Source organism: Vicugna pacos, chromosome 6, assembly GCF_048564905.1.
Source record: "Vicugna pacos chromosome 6, VicPac4, whole genome shotgun sequence".
In the NCBI taxonomy this organism is placed as follows: domain Eukaryota; kingdom Metazoa; phylum Chordata; class Mammalia; order Artiodactyla; family Camelidae; genus Vicugna; species Vicugna pacos.
Genome location: NC_132992.1, coordinates 60,496,041 through 60,515,010, shown reverse-complemented (window position 1 = coordinate 60,515,010; position 18,970 = coordinate 60,496,041). Strand labels below are relative to the sequence as shown.

At 34.4% G+C, this 18,970-nt stretch overlaps 1 protein-coding gene across 9 annotated transcripts in view; it reads left to right on the top strand.

The window, feature by feature from the left end:
* Positions 1 to 18,970, top strand: part of C6H14orf39 (chromosome 6 C14orf39 homolog) — a 134,960-nt gene that overhangs the window by 21,825 nt on the left and 94,165 nt on the right. For 7 of the 9 annotated variants that reach the window (XR_012073663.1, XR_012073662.1, XR_012073661.1 and 4 more), the window contains exons 3-6: positions 12,484 to 12,545; positions 12,644 to 12,700; positions 13,712 to 13,838; positions 17,576 to 17,665. Coding sequence is in view for 5 of the 9 variants with exons in the window: in XM_072963164.1 (XP_072819265.1) it covers positions 12,497 to 12,545; positions 12,644 to 12,700; positions 13,712 to 13,838; positions 17,576 to 17,665 (323 nt within the window). In the remaining 4 variants the exon portion in view is untranslated. Of the gene's footprint in view, positions 1 to 11,565; positions 11,689 to 12,483; positions 12,546 to 12,643; positions 12,701 to 13,711; positions 13,839 to 17,575; positions 17,671 to 18,970 lie in introns of those variants that run through there. The other 2 variants (XM_031679107.2, XM_072963167.1) reach the window with 2 other exon arrangements.

Genomic DNA, 18,970 nt, shown 5'->3' with positions numbered 1-18,970 from the left:
AAAGCAATCAGAGAAAGAAGAACAAACAAAACCCAAAGGTATTGGAAGAAAAGAAATCATAAAGATTAGAGCAGAAATAAATGAATAGAAACTAAAAAAATTTTTAAAGATCAATAAAATTAAAAGATCGATAAAACTAAAAACTAAAAGCTACCTGTTCTTTGAAAAGATAAACAAAATTGATAAACCTTTACTCATCAGAAAAAAAAAAGAGAGCCCAAATTAATAAAATGAGAACTGAAAAAGGAGAAGTTAACAACCCATGGAAATGCCATGGAAATATAAGGGATCATAACAGGCTACTATGAGCAACTATATGCCAGTAAAAAGGACAACCTAGAAGAAATGGACAATTTCCTAGAAAGGTGCAATTTGCCAAGACTGAAGCCCAATTACCAGTACTGAATTTGAATTAGTTATTAAAAAAATTCCCAACAAACAAAAGTCCAGGACCAGAAGGCTTCACAGGTGAATTTTACCAAACATTTAGAGAAGAGTTAAGACCTATCCTTCTCAAACTATTCCAAAAAATTGCAGAGGAAGGAACACTTCTGAACTCATTCTATGAGGCCACTATCACCCTGATACCAAAACTAGACAAAGATATCACAAAAAAGAAAATTAAAGGCCAATATCACTTATGAACATAGACACAAAAATCCTCAACACAATATTACAAATTGACTCCAACAATGCATTTAAAGGATCATACACCACGATCAAGTGGGATTTATCCCAGGAATGCAAGGATTTTTCAATACTCACAAATGAAACAATGTGATACACCACATTAAAAAATTCAGGAATACAAGCCATATGATCATCTCAATAGATGCAGGAAAAGCTTTTGATAAAATTCAACATCTATTTATGATTAAAAACTCTCCAGAAAGTGGGCATAGATGGAACATACCTCAACATAATAAAGGCCATATATGACAAACCCACAGCTAACATCATACTTAATAAGGAAAAGCTGAAAGCATTTCCTCTAAGATCAGGAAAAAGAGAATGATGCCCACACTTGCCACTTTTATTCAACATAGTTTTGGAATTTATAGTCATAGCAATCAGAGTAGAAAAAGAAATAAAAGGAATCCAAATTGGGAAAGAAGAAACAAAACTTCCACTGTCTGCAGATGACATGATATTATACATAGAAAATCCTAAAGACACTACCAGAAAACTACTAGAGCTCATCAATGAAATAAAGTTGCAGGATACAAAATTATGATACAGAAATCTGTTGCATTTCTATACACTAACCACAAAATAGCAGAAAGAGAAATTAAGGAAACAACCACATTTATCATTGCATCAAAAAGAATAAAATATCTAGGAATAAGCCTACCTAAGGAGGCAAAGGTCCTGTACTCCAAAAGCAATAAGACTGATGAAAGAAACTGAAGATGACACAAACAGATGGAAAGATATACCATGTTCTTGGATTGGAAGAAATATTTTTTAAATGGCCATATTACCCAAGGCAATAAACAGATTTAGTGCAATCCCTGTCAAATTACCAATGACATTATTCACAGAACTGGGACAAAAATGTTGAAACTTGTATGGAAACACAAAAGACCCTGAATAGACAAAACAATCTTGAGAAAGAAGAATGGAGCTGGGAGAATCATGTTCCCTGACTTCAGAATACAGTACAAAGCTACAGTAATCAAAATAGTTTGGTACTGGCACACAAATGGGCAGAAGACCTAAATAGATATTTCTCCAAAGAAGACATACAGATGGCCAACATGAAAAGATGCTCAGCATCACTAGTTGTTAGAGAAATGCAAATCAAAACTACAATGAGGTATCTCCTCACACCAGTCAAAATGGCCATCATTAAGAAGTCTACAAATAATAAATACTGGAGAAGGTGTGGAGAAAATGGAACCCCCTTACACTGTTGGTGGGAATGTAAATTGGTGCAGCCACAATGGAGGACAGTATGGTGATTCCTTAAAAAACTAAAAATAACTTACTATATGACCAACAATCCCATTCCTGGGTATATACCCAGAGAAAAATATAATTTGAAAAGACACATGCGCCCCAATGTTCACAGCAGCACTATTCACAATAGCCATGACATGGAAACAACCTCAATGTCCATCAACAGATGACTGGATAAAGAAGTTTTGGTATATTTATTCAATGGAATACTACTCAGCCATAAAAAGAATAAAATAATGACATTTGCAGCAGCAGGATGGACCTGGAGATCATCATTCTAAGTGAAGTAAGCCAGAAAGAGAAAGAAAAATAACATATGATATTGTTTATATGTGGAATCTAAAAAACAAGAAATAAACTTATTTACAAAACAGAAACAGACTCACATAGAGAAAAAACTTATGGTTACCAGAGGAGAAAGGGGGTGAGAAGGGATAAATTGGGAGTTCAAAATTTGCAGATACTAAATACTATATATAAAATAGGTAAGCAACAAGTTTCTACTGTATAGCACAGGCAACTATATTCAATATCTTATACTAACCTATAATGAAAAAGCATATGAAAACAAATATATGTATATATATATGTATGACTGAAACATTATACTGTACACCAGAAATTAACACAACATTTTAAACTGACTATACTTCAATTAAAAAATAATGATTAAAAAATATATTTTGGGGCTGTGCAGGTAACCTTATTGCCCTTCTATTATTGCCCTTCCCACATGAAGGCAATTTGATCTTAGTTATCAGAAACCTGTACTTGTCAGAGTCTTTTTTTTAAATAAAACTCCTTGAAGAGGAAGCACTTTTGCAGGAACATATATTTATAGTAATAATGTATATTTATACAAAATAACCTAAAGAAAATTTAGCATCACTTCATGTTTGGCAATGCTTCCCATGTAATTTAACATGTCAAATAAGCCTGATTAGTTTAATTCCCTTTTATAAGAAAAGAGAACATATCTTTGAGATGTTCCAGGGACCCTCTAGAAAATCCTAAAGTTAATTCAAAGTCAACAGAACTTCATTTAGACTTTGATTTGAGGTACGTTTTTTAAAAATATCAAAAGATTTAAAACAATTGAATAGGATCACAGGCCACTGTGAAACAATACTTAGTTATGCAGTTAGTTAATCAAAGTAATCATTAAAGACTTCAAAGACAAATACAGAAAGTTACATGGTTGTAAAAAAAAAAGTAGCTCTTTTTTTTTTTGGTGGAGGAAGTAATTAGGTTTATTTGTTTTATTTTTAGAGGAGGTACTGGGGATTGAACCCAGGACCTCACGCATGCTAAGCATGTGCTCTACTGCTTGAGCTATACCCTCCCCTGAAAAGTAGCTCTTTTAATGGCAGTGACTCAGTTTTCTTAAGTAATCAAAGATCTGATAAAGACAACATGAAGCAGAGGAAATTACTTTGATAAAACCAGAATCTCTCTTTTCTAGGCAGACTACTTAAAAGTTGAAGAAAAACCTTTCATAAACTCATTAGGAACAGGCCAATAGTCCAGACTAACTTTGCCCTTTTAGCAGATTAAAAAAAAAATCATTTCATTTTTACATAAGTGCACTCCTGATATTAAAGCTTATTTTTCTTTAAGCCAATTAAATAGAGCTCTTTTACAAATTAATTTTGGCAATACCCTCCAAAGATAGAAAAGCATCACACATACATGACAAATATTCATAGGCATACATCAGCATATAGACAGACATAGAGGCCCCATATCTTTTGTTCCAAAACCTTAGCCAGAAATCAGATACAACAATATAAAACTCATACATTTCTAAACCAGTTGAATCCAAATGTGTCTCTGGCAGGTGGAACAAGTTAAGATTACCCGCTCACATGGCTCGAGCTTCTTACTATTATTGTGGAGAAGACTTTTAAGGTTTGCATTTGGCCTTCACCAGTCATCCTATGGAGGCTGTGGACTAGATTGTGGGCAAGGGAGTTTCTATAAACATCTGTATTTTAGTCTCTTACCCTTCTTTTTTCTCTTCAGGCAATCATGGGCAGTGTTTTAGTTATCTCCTGAGGTGTTTACATGTCAGATACAATTTACAACTTCAAGGGACAGAGAATTTTCTCCTAGGAGTTTTGGGATATATTATTCTGCTCTTCTGCCTTGTCTGCCAGTCCCCAGGCTAGCAGAATCCTGGACAACTGCATGCTCATCTCTAACTTAAGCTCTTCTTCCAAATTTCTAACTCAGGTTATTCTCCAGTTGGGCTGAACTGCCCACAGAGAGGCAAGCCCACTGTGGCAGGCATTCCTTTCTCTTTCCCACAGTTCTCTGTATGCAGTTTCTCAAACAAGCTTGTTAAAGCAGCCATGTTTTTGGGGTGTCCTCATACTCATGCAGTGGTCCACAAGCATCTGACATATGGGTCACCCCCTCTTCACATAGAGGTCAATGGTGGGATTTCCACTGCAGATGACTCTGAAGGCCCGTTACTTCCATCTCCTGGCTGGCTCACCAGGTTTTGGTTTACAAACTCACCATCCTGAACACAGAAGGCAAGAAAGAACAAAGAAAGAGGCAGACCACTCCAGATTGGTAAGTGGCGGGTAACAAGCAAGGGAACTGGCTTACAAGACTTGTCTTGAGTGAGTTCAAGATGAGTCTACCTCTGAACCCACTCCCCAAATCTTAAAAATTTCTAATAGAGGCCTTAACTGGGTTCAGTCACATACATAGTCCAGAAGGTCTCAGCGACACATTACTATCTTAAGGCTATATCCTTGAAAATGAACCCCACTGTGCAAATGGTAAGCAGAGAGTACATTCCAAGGACAGAGGAAAGGGTGAGGAGCCTCTGATTGCCTGGGTCCAGCCTTCAGGTTAACTAGAGGTCACGTCCTCTGGATGACCTCCTCCAACAAACTGCATTACATAGATTAATTTGGGATAAGTTGCATCTTTACAATGTTGACTGTTCCCATTCCCATTTATCCAAATGTTCTTTTATATCCTTCAATAACATTTTATACTTTCCTCATATAGAAAAGCAATCATGAGAACTGAAAAAGCATCATGGCTTGATGTTATTATTGTAAAGGTCTTAAGTCCTGCACAACTCCAAAGATTTTTCAAGCATTGTTGTATTATAGCATGGTACAATAATTAACATTTACTATTGTTTAAAATGAATGAGGAAGTTTTTCCGTTGAGTCCCCCTGACTTGGTAGATACAGATAATTGGAAGGGGAAGAGGAGCAGAAAATGAAGAATTGTCTAGAGCAGGGCCATGCTAATTGGCTTTTCCTATCTACCCTCTACTCCTGTGAATGCACCCAGACTGAAGCCCAAGAAATAGTCTTTAATGAAATTGGCTGATTAGCCTGAGAAGGTATAGGTCTTTCAAAGTGGAGAATTTGTTCTTACTCAGGGCTCAGAAATTATGCTAGTGCATTCAAAAATCAGTAAGGAGCCTGAGGGATTTAGTGATATGGTGAAGAAGATATATGATTCTTCTGTTTACAGGGGTGAAAAAGCACACTTTGAAACTCCAGGGAAAATAAAGGCTGTACAGGAAATCATAGCTCAAATATGAAACAAATTAAAACATGGCATGATTACACTCAATTGATAAAGACTAAAAGAAAATTTAATTGATTTTGATGCTTGGAAATTTGATGCAAGTAAATTTTCAAATGGCATGTGTAGTGACATAAAATTTCATCACCTCTACTTTTCTGCATTTTTTTTTTTTAAGATCTCAGTAGGTGCAGGAGATTTAAATCCAACTTGGGCTATCTTGAAAAGGGAATCTATTGACTTATGGAACTGACTAGCTGACTCTTCCACATCTTACTTCTGCTTTGATCTCTGTTGTTATTGAAGGACTGGTTTTTTTCCTGTGGTAAGAAAGATATTTATCAGCTGCTTCAGCCTTACAAGGTTTTTGAAGTTTACCAGCTAAGATAGAAATTTTTCTCCTGTTGTTCTACGTATACTGTTTAAGGAGAGACTGGCCTCACAGCACTCCACTTGCTGAAGTCATTGATTTAATATCTCCAAACTATCATCCAAATAACATATGTATATTTCTGTTATGGTAGTTATAACTATTAATATGTCTCCATTGTCAAATGGAGAGGTTTTTGAGAGCAAGGACTTTCTTCATCTTTATAAAGCTAATGTTCAGCATACAGTGCCATAGTCTTCAGAGAAAGTGCCATAAACTTCAGAGAAAAGGAATATCTATAATAATCAGGATGGTCTTTCTGGGAGATTAGGACTAGAAATCTGAAGAACGGATAGATCTTGATTGGCTCAAAGAGAAGAAACTTTCCAGTTGGGAGGAATATTGAACACGAAGCCATAAAAGCTTAAATAAGCATAGTGTCTTCATGAATTAGTGAGGGAACTGCTTAAAATAGATTTTGTTGAGAAATCAGGTTGAGATCAAATTATAGATCTTAAAATAGTGCAGAGGCATTCCAATTTGAAACAGAGGAAAATATAATCAATTTCTTTTGAATTATATGAGTACCATAAGAAATAGCCATAAGAAAAATAAATATTTTTATAGGAAGGAATAGGAAGAATATAGAATAGATGAAAGGGGAAGTGTTATACCCAGTCTGTTACAGTAATCTGGATGTGAAATGATGTAACCATTTTTGAGCACTTTTCATTCATTCATTATAATATCTGTCGAGCTTCTGTCATGTGTTAGGCAGAGCTAGGTGCTGGGGATACAAAATACAAAGGTAAGCAAACAAGGAATAAAATTAAAGAATTATGTGATGGAAAGGATAAAGATTAAGAGTAAATTAAAATTTAAAATTTTACTTAATAGGATTTTAGAAGTAAGTAGGCATATTTGAGGGAAACAGACTTGCACCAAAAACAGAATTAAAGTACATGAACAGTAGAACAATGAATGGGACAGACTGATATTAAATGGTGTCTATGAGCGCTACAAGAACAAAAAAGGCTGTTTTTTCTCTTCTTTTTTTTTTTTTTTTTGCATTTGCCTGATATAGTTTATACACACTTGGAAACCAACCAGCATTAGGATTATTGTCAAGAAAGGGCAGCAGAGTTGTCAAACAACTATCCATATTTTATTGACTTGGTAATTCAAGGAGGTCATGAAGATATAGACCAAAGTTGACCAGGAAGTCAGCTAATCCCGACACTGGGGATCAAATGAGAAAACGAAGGAGAGGTTTTTGTTTTAATATGAAAATATGAATTTTAATCATGCATTTTTGAAAATCCTGGCACACTTTAAGCCTGTTGTTTTTCCCATTGACCTGATTGCCATGGTTCTAGCAAATTCATTTTGCTTCACTTCTCCTATGACTATTTTCCCTATAAAGACTGTTCTTAGGATGAAGTGGCATTTATTCCCTTGGAATTGCTTTTGAATTGAATTGGGATTATAACTATTATAACAAAATACTGCTGTAGCCTATTCATTGTGGCCACCAAGGTGCTTTTGTGTGTTGGGGGAGGGGAAAACAGGCAGATGGGGTCTGTTTTCATGGAGCCTACCGTATAGTGGATGAGATAGATATTTATACAATAATTGCACAAATAATTTAGAATTATGGCCACATTAAAGGCTGTGGAGATAAGTACGTGAACTTTGAGAGGTAAAAATGGTCATCAATGAGGCTGTGATACTTGAGTTGAGATTTGAGAAAATGAGTGGGAGATTATTAAATGAAGAAGGATAGGGCACTGAGGAGCCAGCAAGTGCATTCACTGTCCCTGTGATGGAAAGGAGCATGTTAAGAACTGAAAGAAAGTCTGAAGGCTGGATTGCAGGGAGGAAGATAGAGTTGGTATAATATGAAGAAGCAGAGATAGGTAGGGACAGAATCATAAAGGGCATTGTAAGCCATGATAAGGATTTTGTCCTTTATTCTTAGAACAATAGGAAGCCATAGACATATTTCAGGGAGTGTGTGTGTGAGACAGAGAGAGAGAAAAAGAGAGACATAATATTAAATGTACAATTAAGAATTGCTCTGTTGAGGGATCGATAGTGAATGGGCAAGAGGGCCAGAGTAGATGTGCAAGAAAACCAATTTGGAAGCTGTTACAATTATCGAAGTGAGAGAATGATGGCAACTTGGACTAAGATGGTGGCAACTGAAATGGAGAAAAATGGATGAATTTTGAAAGATAGTTAAGAGGTAAAATTGGTAGGATTTTTGATAGATTAGATGCAAGGGACAACAGGAGAGGAAGACTGTCAAGGGTGATGCCTAGGTTTCTGGTATGCACAAATGGATACTGGTCCCATTTATGAAAAGAGATAATGGAAAAGGCACCGCATTAGTTGGGGAAAAACATGAATTGTGTTTTGGCTTATCATGTAGGCAGTTAGATATGTGGGTTTGGAACTCAGAAGATAGATATCATGGAAAGTTGCTATTATTTTTGACTTCCCAGCATTTAAATCCACTTTTTATGTTTGGAGAACTTCCTACCTTAAAAATCTGAGAGGAAGAAGAAGCAGAGCATGTGGCCTAGGCTTTCCAATCAAATGTACCCATCCCAAATTTTCAACTGGGAATATGTGACACAGAGAAGAATGTCCTAGGGAGAATCCCCTCTGGTAGTGGTGGCAGTTGAAATAAGATCAAGTTTACAGGGAAACTGTGGTACTGGTGGTAGCAGGAATTGTGTTGGTGTCAACTGCAGCCTTTAGTGCTTGGTTGTGATGGTGGTGTCCTGAGCTCTAGTTCTGTAGTATGAGTTTGGGCATTACTCCTTGCTATGCTGTCTCCGAACCTGTTCCTCTAGCTTTTCTGGGGAATTGTTTATTTGTGTTACACAATATCCTTGTTAACAAACTTGATTTTTACTTAAATCAGCCAGAATCAGCTTCTGTTATTTGCCTCTAAGGACTTGAACTGATACTAGAGTTCTGTTCTATAGATATACTTTTGTGAGTCACATGTTCAGTGGTTGTATTGGAAGCTGTAGACAGGGATGAGATTACTTAAAGACAAGAACAGAATGAGAGAAAAGGGCTAGGGTTGAACCTAAGGAATTTATGATATTTGATGACTGAGTAGAAGAGGATGAGTCTGAAAGAGGAGATAGATAAATTATTAGAGATAGAAGAAAAATCAGGTAAATACTGTGTCTCAGAAGCCAAGATGTAGAATTATTAATTCTTGCTTTACATTTGAGGAAACTGAAGCTTAGGTTAGAAACTTGCCCGTAGTTTTGACTTAACAAATGTCAGAAGCAGAAGTCAGATAGAATCCACATCTGTCTGACTACAAAGACTGCTTATAGAATTGATTGGATGTATACAATAGACATATCAAAGAAAAAATCAACAAGACTGTGAATATTTATAAGAGGGAGTAGTAAGTCATATGAGATACCAACTTTTCATGTATTGATTTTTGGGAGAATTACTATGCCTCTGAGACAGTATGTTAGAGTGAAAGGAAGAGATGACTTTGGATTTGGATTTGGATTTGGATCAGAATGAACTCAGATTAATGGAACAGCATGTAAGTGAAAATATTTGGGTAACTCTCAGATACAACTGGAAATATAGATTTGGGAGTTTTAAGCACAGAAGTGATAAATGAAGCCATTATGAATGAATAATTCAAAGAAAGCATAGAGAGGGGAAGAGTTAAAGAAAATGCTTAGGTAAGAGTCTACAGTGAGTAAGGACGGTGAGAGGGAAAGAAGTAGAAGCTAAAATCAGAGGATCAGGTAGAGAACTGGGAGAACTGTAAGAAAGTAGTGTCTTGCTGGGACATTGTGATGTACACCAGAAACTGACACATTGTAACTGACTATACTTGGAAGTCAGGGTTAGTGTCGCAGAGAATTTTAATGGGACCAAGTATGGAAGAGAGTTAGAAAAAAGATGGGAGTTTAAGACTAAGTAAAGACCATTACTTTTGAATAAAAACATATTATAGATTATCTGAGAAAGCAGTTAAATGTAATGGGGGATAGCGTTTGAGTTGAAAAAGTCAGTGAGGAAAGGAATGGAAAGGAATTGTAGGCAGGAAATATGCTTTTTGTTGGATAAATTTAGTCCTAAAGCAAAGAGTAATAGAGTGCAATTAGAATGGACAGCAGGTTTAAACTAAGCATTTTTTCAGATTCTGATTTGCATGTATGGAGCAATAGGGGAAGGTGCAAAGAAAAGGTAGGGAGATATTTTAATGGGAATTCTTTCCCAGAAAATGATTTGTTAGGATAAATGTTTACCTGAGTCAATGTTCTTTAATTTTTCAAGTATAACACTATATTTCATTGAGGGGATTTATAGAGGAGAATCAAATTTATTATTTAAGACCCTCCAATGGATGGAACATCTTCATCTTTATTGCTTTTTCCAGAAGGGGTTTTTGGAATGGGTGGGATACGTGGTAGTGAAGTTGGTAGAACTCAGGTATATTTTTTTGAGAGTAATTAGAATTTGCATATATGTGAATGTAAATAAATTGATTTTCAGGTTTCAGTAAAGTGGTGTTTTTAGGTTTCCACAATATTTCATAAGAAAACTTATTGTTAAGTTGAAGTGGATCAACTCTTTCCACATACCGATTTTTCCTGACAGTCATAGCAATGTAGTGCAAGCAAAACCAAAAGATAATTTAGCCTTCGTATCTATTCTCATGCCTTCCTAAAAAGGGGTAACTAGTAAATATATTATAAACAAGTATAAGAAATATAGCTGCTAAATCTCTTATGTCATCACACATTAAATTAGCCTTGATGGCTCACTATCATTAATACTAACTAATGAGCACCATTACATCACATAATAACATTGGTTATGCCTGTATGACCTGAAGTACTTAAGTAAAACAAAAAACAAACTGAAAGTATCTTCTTCATTTTAACAATCTGTGAAACAACTTAGGTTGTAGTGAATTGAGGCAATTATTTACGTCATTTATTAAATGTATCAATATTTACATTTTCACTTTAATATTATAAAAACTATTAAAATATTAAAAACATTTTCACCAGAAATATACAAACAATGAAGGCAGTTTGGGGGACTGGTTTGTTTAAATTACTGTGAACAAGTTATAAACTATAAATAATTTTTAAATTATTTAAAAAGTGAAGTCTTTATTTCATTTTGGATATGTAGACAAAGTCTAGGAGCATAAATTATCCAAAAACAGCATTTTGGACAGAAAATATTAATGCGCATTTTATTTGAAACTACAAAAAGTTTGAATGAAAATGATTTTGAATCTCTATACTTGGTTTTCAACAATTTTGAAAAATGCTGAATGTGAAAATGAATTTTGACGATTGATTCGAGTGGTTTTTGCCGTCATGTTAAAGTTAATATCAATTTTATTGCTGTTCTGCAAATAATCTTTTAAACTTTTATTTTACAAGCGGAATGAACAGTCTTAAAATAACAGCCCCGACAGTTTCCCCAGCCTGGGGCTGGGGCTTCTGACTCCAGCACGCCCTTCCGGGCGGCGAGGGGCTGGGGTCAGGCTTCGAGCGGGGCGGGAGGAGTGAGCGCCGCTGCGCCGGTCTCGCGGGGAGTCGGATCTCGCACCTCCGCGCGATCTGCAGCTCCTGCCGTGGGCTTCGCAGCGCCGGGAGGGGCCAAAGCGGGGCTCTGGCCATTCGGGGCTCGCCTCGCTGTCGCGGCCCCACGCTCGCGACCCGGAGTGGAGTCCTGAGGGACCGGGAAAGGAAGGGCGTGGGCGTTCGGGTCTCAGAGGGGCGGCTGAGGTGGGTGGGAAGGAACAGTGTGCGGCGGTTATTCCCCCGGCAGGCGGCCCTGAGGGGTTGGGGGCAGGCGGGCTGGCCGGCCCTGCCCTAGGAGTACGAACCCAGGGCACTCTGGGGGCTCCCCAGCGCGCGGCCTCGCCCTCGGCCACTCTGCCGCCCGAGGCTGTGAGGGCCACCGCGAGGCTGGAGTGTCGGGAGCGGGCGCGGCTGAGGGGACGCGAGGAGGCTGTGAAGAGAGTCCGCGAGCGAACTTCCCGCTTCGAAACGCGCGGGCAGAGTAGCTCCTAGAAATCTGCGGGTGACGAGAGAGCCCAACCCTGCCTCAGGCGTATTTTTTAATGCGGCTTGGTAGTCCTGTGAATACCTACACTTTCTGGATTCTTGTGGTGAATTCGCAACTGTAAAATCGCACGGTTCCTGTAGGTTTTCCTCGCTGTTGGTGAAGGACTTTAAGAATTTTGCTACGCGTAGTAGTATACACGTCGAGAAAGGACATACTCAGAGAGAGTATTTATTTTAAAGGGCACATCCTTTTGAGAAATCTGGGGTTCTTTGGGCTCCAGAATATCCAGTGACTTACGGCATTACCACGTGTAAACAATCAACGAAGTTTCAGTCATGCGAGTATTAAGCGAGTATTTATTGAGTACCTGCTAGGGCTGTGCCGAGTACTGGGATGAAGGGGTTTACTCCCCGCCCCAGTTCTTGCTCCGCCCACATTTTTCTGTAATAATGCTGTGTCCAAAGTTTGGTTTTAGAAAATCCTTCCTTACTATTACTTTTTTTTTTTTTTAGCATAGTATCCAAGATGAATGACAGCCTGTTTGTCAGTTTGGACAGACTTTTGCTAGAATTTGGTAGGTATAAAATGAAAATAAAGAAATAGGTAACTATTTGTATTATCATTTGACATTTTAATAATGAAGTGAAATCACAAAAGAATTGTTTATTTCAGTTTTCCAGTATGAGCAAGATATAAGTACTAAGGAAGATATGATTCAACGAATTAATAGTAAGTAGTTTTGCATGACAAAGATTTTTTCATTTTTTAATCTTTATAGTATATAAGATGCAGTCGCCTTGTTTAGGGTAACTTATAGCTGGCATTGTAACTTTTCCCCGATTCTGTCTAGTGGCTAATAAAGAGTTATTTACCCTAACTACAGTTTTTCAGTAATAGATTTCTGTATTCAGAATTTAATTATTTTGTGTTTAAGAATTTTGTTTTAAATAGAAGTGACCCTTAATTAAATGCAATTGAAAATGTTTTTTTTCAAATAACAGATTATTTCAAAGATTTGAGTGAAAATTTAAAAATGTTTTTAGAAATCATCAAGTCAGCAGCTGGGATTAATGGATGCTACATTTTAAGGAATACTAATTATGAGTGGAATGATAAAGCAAATTACATAAACGTAATACTTTAAGATCCTACATAAAAACTATTAGAGTACAACTGTTAATTTCTTAATAGTTTTGAAAGGTAGAATTTTGGTTATCTTTTCTGCAACAAAAAGAATGCAGAATATTAAGAATTTATTTTAATCTTTTTAAAAAATATATTTTATTTTTATCTTGTATTTACTCACTAGTAACAAAGAAATAAGTGAGTTGAAGATGCATTAAATATTTGACATGGAAGAGATGAATGGAAATTTCACATTTGTCAAAAACAAAACTCTTATTTTAGTATCATATGAGTAAATGTTTACATGAATTCATAACATCATAAGATGCCATTGACCTTAGGTATCAGTTAACCTAGCCCTCTTACATTTAATTTGAGGGACGGGGACATTTATTTCTCTTCAGTCCCAAACACAGATTCTTAGCTTCTTGGTCTAGGAGCAAGCCTGACTCTGGTTCTGTACTTTTTAGTAGAGTGCCCTTCCCATCTCAAGCCTCACTTGCTCTCTGTTCTCTAGTTCTCCTTTTTTATGTTAGCTGCCATACCTTTTTTTCCTACTATATTTGTTTGAGTTTATGATTCCTCCTTAAGAAAATAAGTATGTCCTTTTTCCAGAATGCCTTGAAGATATTAAAGAAAATAAAGCAGCTATTTGTAAGATACATGAAACTATAAATACAACAGATGAGGAAATTGGGCATTATTGTAAGCATAGTAAAGAGATCAAAGACAACTGTACTAAGTGAGTATTTTAAAGAAATAAACTTTCAATAATTGTCATTAGATTCTTTCATTCAAGGTTTTTGAGTTTATAGTTGCTTTAAAGAAGTTACTTTGAAGTAATATTTTATATTAGCAAAGTGATGAATAAGTCTTCAATTGCCTTGTTCCATGCCACTGTAAAAGAGATCACAAAATACAAAAGAAAAATAAAGTGTCGTAAGATCTCTCTAATTCAGATCTAATTAGTCTAAATACAGTATTTTGAATAATTGAGGCTCAGTATATAAAATTCCTGCTAGATAAGTAAATTTGAAATAATTTCCATCTTTGAATTTTCAATATCTTATTTTTAGGGAAATCTAGCCTAAAATTAATAGTTTTTCAAAATGAAAGTATTCAACATGTTCAGAATTCTTTCAGTATGGGTTCAAGTTCTGGATTCTAGTGGTTACATCTATTATTAGACAAACATTTTGAAATGAAAACTTGTTAATGGATCTTAATTGTGTGTTATAGATACTTATAAAAATAAAGTGTTAGTTTTCTGTATTTAATTTTATGTGGACCATTGTCTTTGTATTAAGTACTATATTTAAGAATCATATTTGTTTTAAAATATTTTGTTATTCAAAATTTTCATAAGCTTCTTTGGCTTTTCCCCATTACTTTTTAAATACTGGTTTTAAAATTTTATGAAAGTAACACATACCTTGTATAAAAATTCAAAAATTGTTCAAAAGTATGGAGTAAAGTTTCTCCCTGCCTGCATTCCCCAGCCCCACCCTGTCCTCTTCCTTGTAGGTAATCACTCATAACAGTGAGTACCCTTTTAGGCTTTTAAAAATACATATTCAACATCATTATTATATATGCTTATATACACACCTATCTGTATATCTGTCTTTCCTTTTTTTCAAAAATGGAGTTATACCAAACTTATTCTTCAAGTTTATTTTATTAATTTAACAATAATGTGTTATAAATGGTAGTATACATATAATGCTTATGTATAGATTTCATTCTTTTATTTAACAGCTCCATAGTATTTTATAATATTGCTGTATCTTAAGTTATTTAATCATTCTCCTACTAATAGACATTTAGGTTATTTCCAGTTGTTTCCTGTTATAAGCAACGTATACAGGTATTTTTCCATATTTGTATACCTATTGCTATAGAATGAACTCCTAGAAGTGAAATTGCTAGATCAAAGACTATGGACATTTATACATTTGATGAATAATGCCAAACTGCTCTCCAAAAAAGATCATACTAATTTATACTTCCATCAACAATATATGAGAGTTTCTATTTCCTTACACTCTTGCTAACACTGGAGTTAGTTTAATTTTTTTGGCGATCTGAGCAACCAAAAAAACTACTGTTGAACTTTTTATTTTAGTCTGTCTTAGGTTTATTTTAGTAGGTTTTACCAGTGGTTTCCCTCAGCTAGCTGCAATGGGTACTAGAAAAGTACTGATAGTTTCCTCTTAGAACCTGCTGTGTCCAAGATACATTTTACTTTATATAGGCTTGTTTTCTGCCGGGTTCTGAGGAGAGTTAGTAGGATGTGTTGATTTTAATGCATGAATACCTCTAGTTCATGATTTCAGCATATTGGTTAAGCAGTTTAAATGTGAAAAATGAATTCATCAAAGTATTAGAAGAATATTTTATTCTTCTATTCTTTATTATCATTTAATATTATTAGGTGACTATAATCTTTGAGAGAAGAAGGCCTAAGTATGTCATCAAAGGTAGAAACCTTTGTGGTAGTAAATAGTGGATAAATATGCCATGTACAAATTGAGAAGAAGAATACCTCAAAATGATACAAAAGGCAAAAGGATAAATGGAAAATGAAAGGAAAATTTGAAAAAATGTTAATTTAAAAAATATAAAGTATTTGTGGAAATTAATAAGAGCTAAAGCCCCATTAGAAAAGTGGGCAAAGAAGGTAAACAGGTAAATACCAAAGTGAAGAAATATATGTCTAATAAACATGTGAACAAATGCTCAATCTTTTGAATAATCAGACATCCAAATTAAAGCAGTAGTAAATTTTTTTTTTTTTTGCTTTTAAGTTTTGTGGACGTTTAAAGAAGGACAATACCTAGTGTTAGCCAGAAAATAAGAAAATCACCTCTCTTATATACTGTAGGAATATATACTGGTGTATACCTTTTGGGTGACATATTGGTATACTTTTAAAACTTTAAAAATAAATATGACTTTTGATTAAATGGTTCCATTTCTGAGAATGTTTCATAAGGAAATAATTACGCATTTTCTCAAAGATGTAATATACAACAAGGTGTTTATTTCAACCTTTTTTATGATAGGGAAACATTGGAAACAATTCAAATATCCAACATTAGGTGATTTGTTAAATGAATTTTGGTATATCCATATGAATGAACAGTAGGTGGCCCATTAAATTATGATGTAAGTGAATATTTACTGACATGCAAATATGTTAACAGTATATTACAAATTGAACAAAACATTAAGACAACATTTATAGTATGAACCCAATTTAGTAATTATATAATTATATATAATTAGAAAAAGTCTAGAAATATGTACATCAGAATGCTTACAGTATCTTTTCAGTGAAAATGTATTTCTTATGGAATTTAAAAAATATCTAAAATGTATGTATATATAACCTTTGACCTTATAGTTCCATTTTGAGGATTATTTTCTAAGGAAATGATTGGAAATTCAGACAAGTATTTAAGTACAAGTTATTAAAAACTTAAATTAACCAAAAATGGCCAACAATATTGGGATAGTTAGATAAATTACGTAATATGTTGTATTTATTAAACTTTAATGATGAATTCTTAGTGACAAAGGAAATGTATATAATTTAAAAGTAAGTGCTAGATGAGGATATGTTGTTTATGTGAATATGATCTAAAAATGTTAAAATATATGCTTAAAGTAAAATCTGGAAACAATTTATTTAAACAATATTAGTGGTTATTACTCAATGTTGAGAACATGGATGAAACTTATTTTTTAATATACGCTTTTCTGTGCTTCCAAAGTGAGTATGCATACTTTTTGAATCTGAAAAAATAAAAAAGATTAGAAAAAAGAGCTAGAAGAAATATTTGAACAATACTTAGAATGGGAGCTGCCATGGTGTATGCTAGTTTTAGATTTTTCACATACGTAATATTTTCTGAATCATAATGAAACAAATGTGTAATTTGAATATTTATTTTATTCCTGCTGTCTGATTTTATAATTCATTTTGGTCTAGTTTCTTTCTTTCAAGTTCAAGAGAGTGTAAAACCTGACTTTCTAAATTTTAATGGAGAAAAAGGCCTCTGTTTAGCCCTTATTGTAGCTTTTTAAATGTTTACTCTAAAAGAATTTCTTATTCTTAGTTAAGATCTTAGAAGTATGATGAGAGAGAAAGCCTGATATTGGAGTGTTTCAGACTATATTCTAGAAATGTCAAAGCAGTCCACAGTCCTGACATATCATATTTACTCATTCCCTTGTCATGATTCCAAAATAGGTTTTATGTAAAAATTAATGAATATTGATATTTGAGCATATGTATGATTGCATGAATGGTCGTAGTGGTGGTGATGGGCGATGGGAATATTTTCCCTGATGTAAACTTGTTTTCTCCAAGAAGGGAAAGATTTGTTTATCTGTAAATGGTTACCTTCATTTTTTATTGTCTCTTATAATTTGTTTATCATTCTGAGATGCTAATTACAATATTTTTTTCTATAGCTGGAAGCCAACGTGTGATGTTTTTCATAAACATGAAGACTATATGCAGGACCAATTTACTTTTTATCAAGAAACTATTGAAAAAGACAAGTACAGTACATACATTAATTTAAAATTATCAATTCTATAAGTTAGTATTAATAAGATATGCTTTGTAAAACTGTTAATTGAAGAATGTAGAAACTTTGAACACAAAATTTTTTGTTTTAAATAATAAATTTTTGTTTGTTTGCTTGTTTTTGGACTCTTCGGATGTCATTGTTGGCCTACCTATTTGTTACAAGCTCTATCTAACCCTGGATATGTTTAAATATGTCCTTGGAAACTGTTAACCAGTACCAATTATAATGCACAGTGCTACAGTTAATGTTCTTTATGACTCAGTTGTTTTGTTCAAACATTTGGGGGAATAGTTAGCTGTATGAGAAATTTGTAGCTTATGAGGAATTTGGAGTATTGACTTTTGAAGGGTATTTTGTATCAAACTTCTGTTTTTCAGAGTGCTAATTTAGTGGGGTGTTATATTTTGATGGAGAAATACTAATATTTATATGGGGTTATTTGTAAAATCATCTGGTTTGGGGGACTAAATGTAATTAGTGAATATAATGAAACAAGGCAAGGGACTTTGAATGCATTATATAGCATTATAATTTCACTTAATTATAAAATTTAAATGTTTTTATTTTTAACACAATTGGACAAAGGCAGTATCTATTTTGTTTTTTATTTTTATCGACTTATTTTACTACTTTCCCCCAGCTTTATTGGGATATAATTGACATATAACACCCATAAAGTCTGAAGTGTACAACATGATGATTTAATACATGTATGTATCATGAAATGATTGCCACAAGGTTAAGTAACATATCTATCACTTCAGTTAATGAGTTTTTTTTGTAGTGAGAACAGTATTGTTATATTCAACATGCTTTATATTAGATCCCTAGAACTTACTCATCTTTTAACTGGAAGTTTGTACCCTCTGACGAACATCTCTCCATTTCCTTCACCCCCCAGATCCTGGAAACCACCATTCTTCTCTGTTTCTATGAGTTCAGCATTTTTTTTTTTTAGGTTTTACGTATGAGTGTGATCATAACAGTATTTATTTTTCTCTGTCTGACTTATTCACTTAGCATAATACTCTCATGTTCTATCCATGTTGTCACAGATGCAGGATTTCCTTCTTTTTGTGACTGAATAGTATTATATACACACACACACACACACATGTATATCTCACATTTTCTTTATCTGTTCATCTGTTGATGGATACATAGGTTGTTTCCATGTCTTGGCCATTGTGTATAATGCCTCAGTGAACATAATGGAGATGTCTTTTTAGAATAATGATTCTATTTCCTTAAAATATATAGCCAGAAGTGGGAT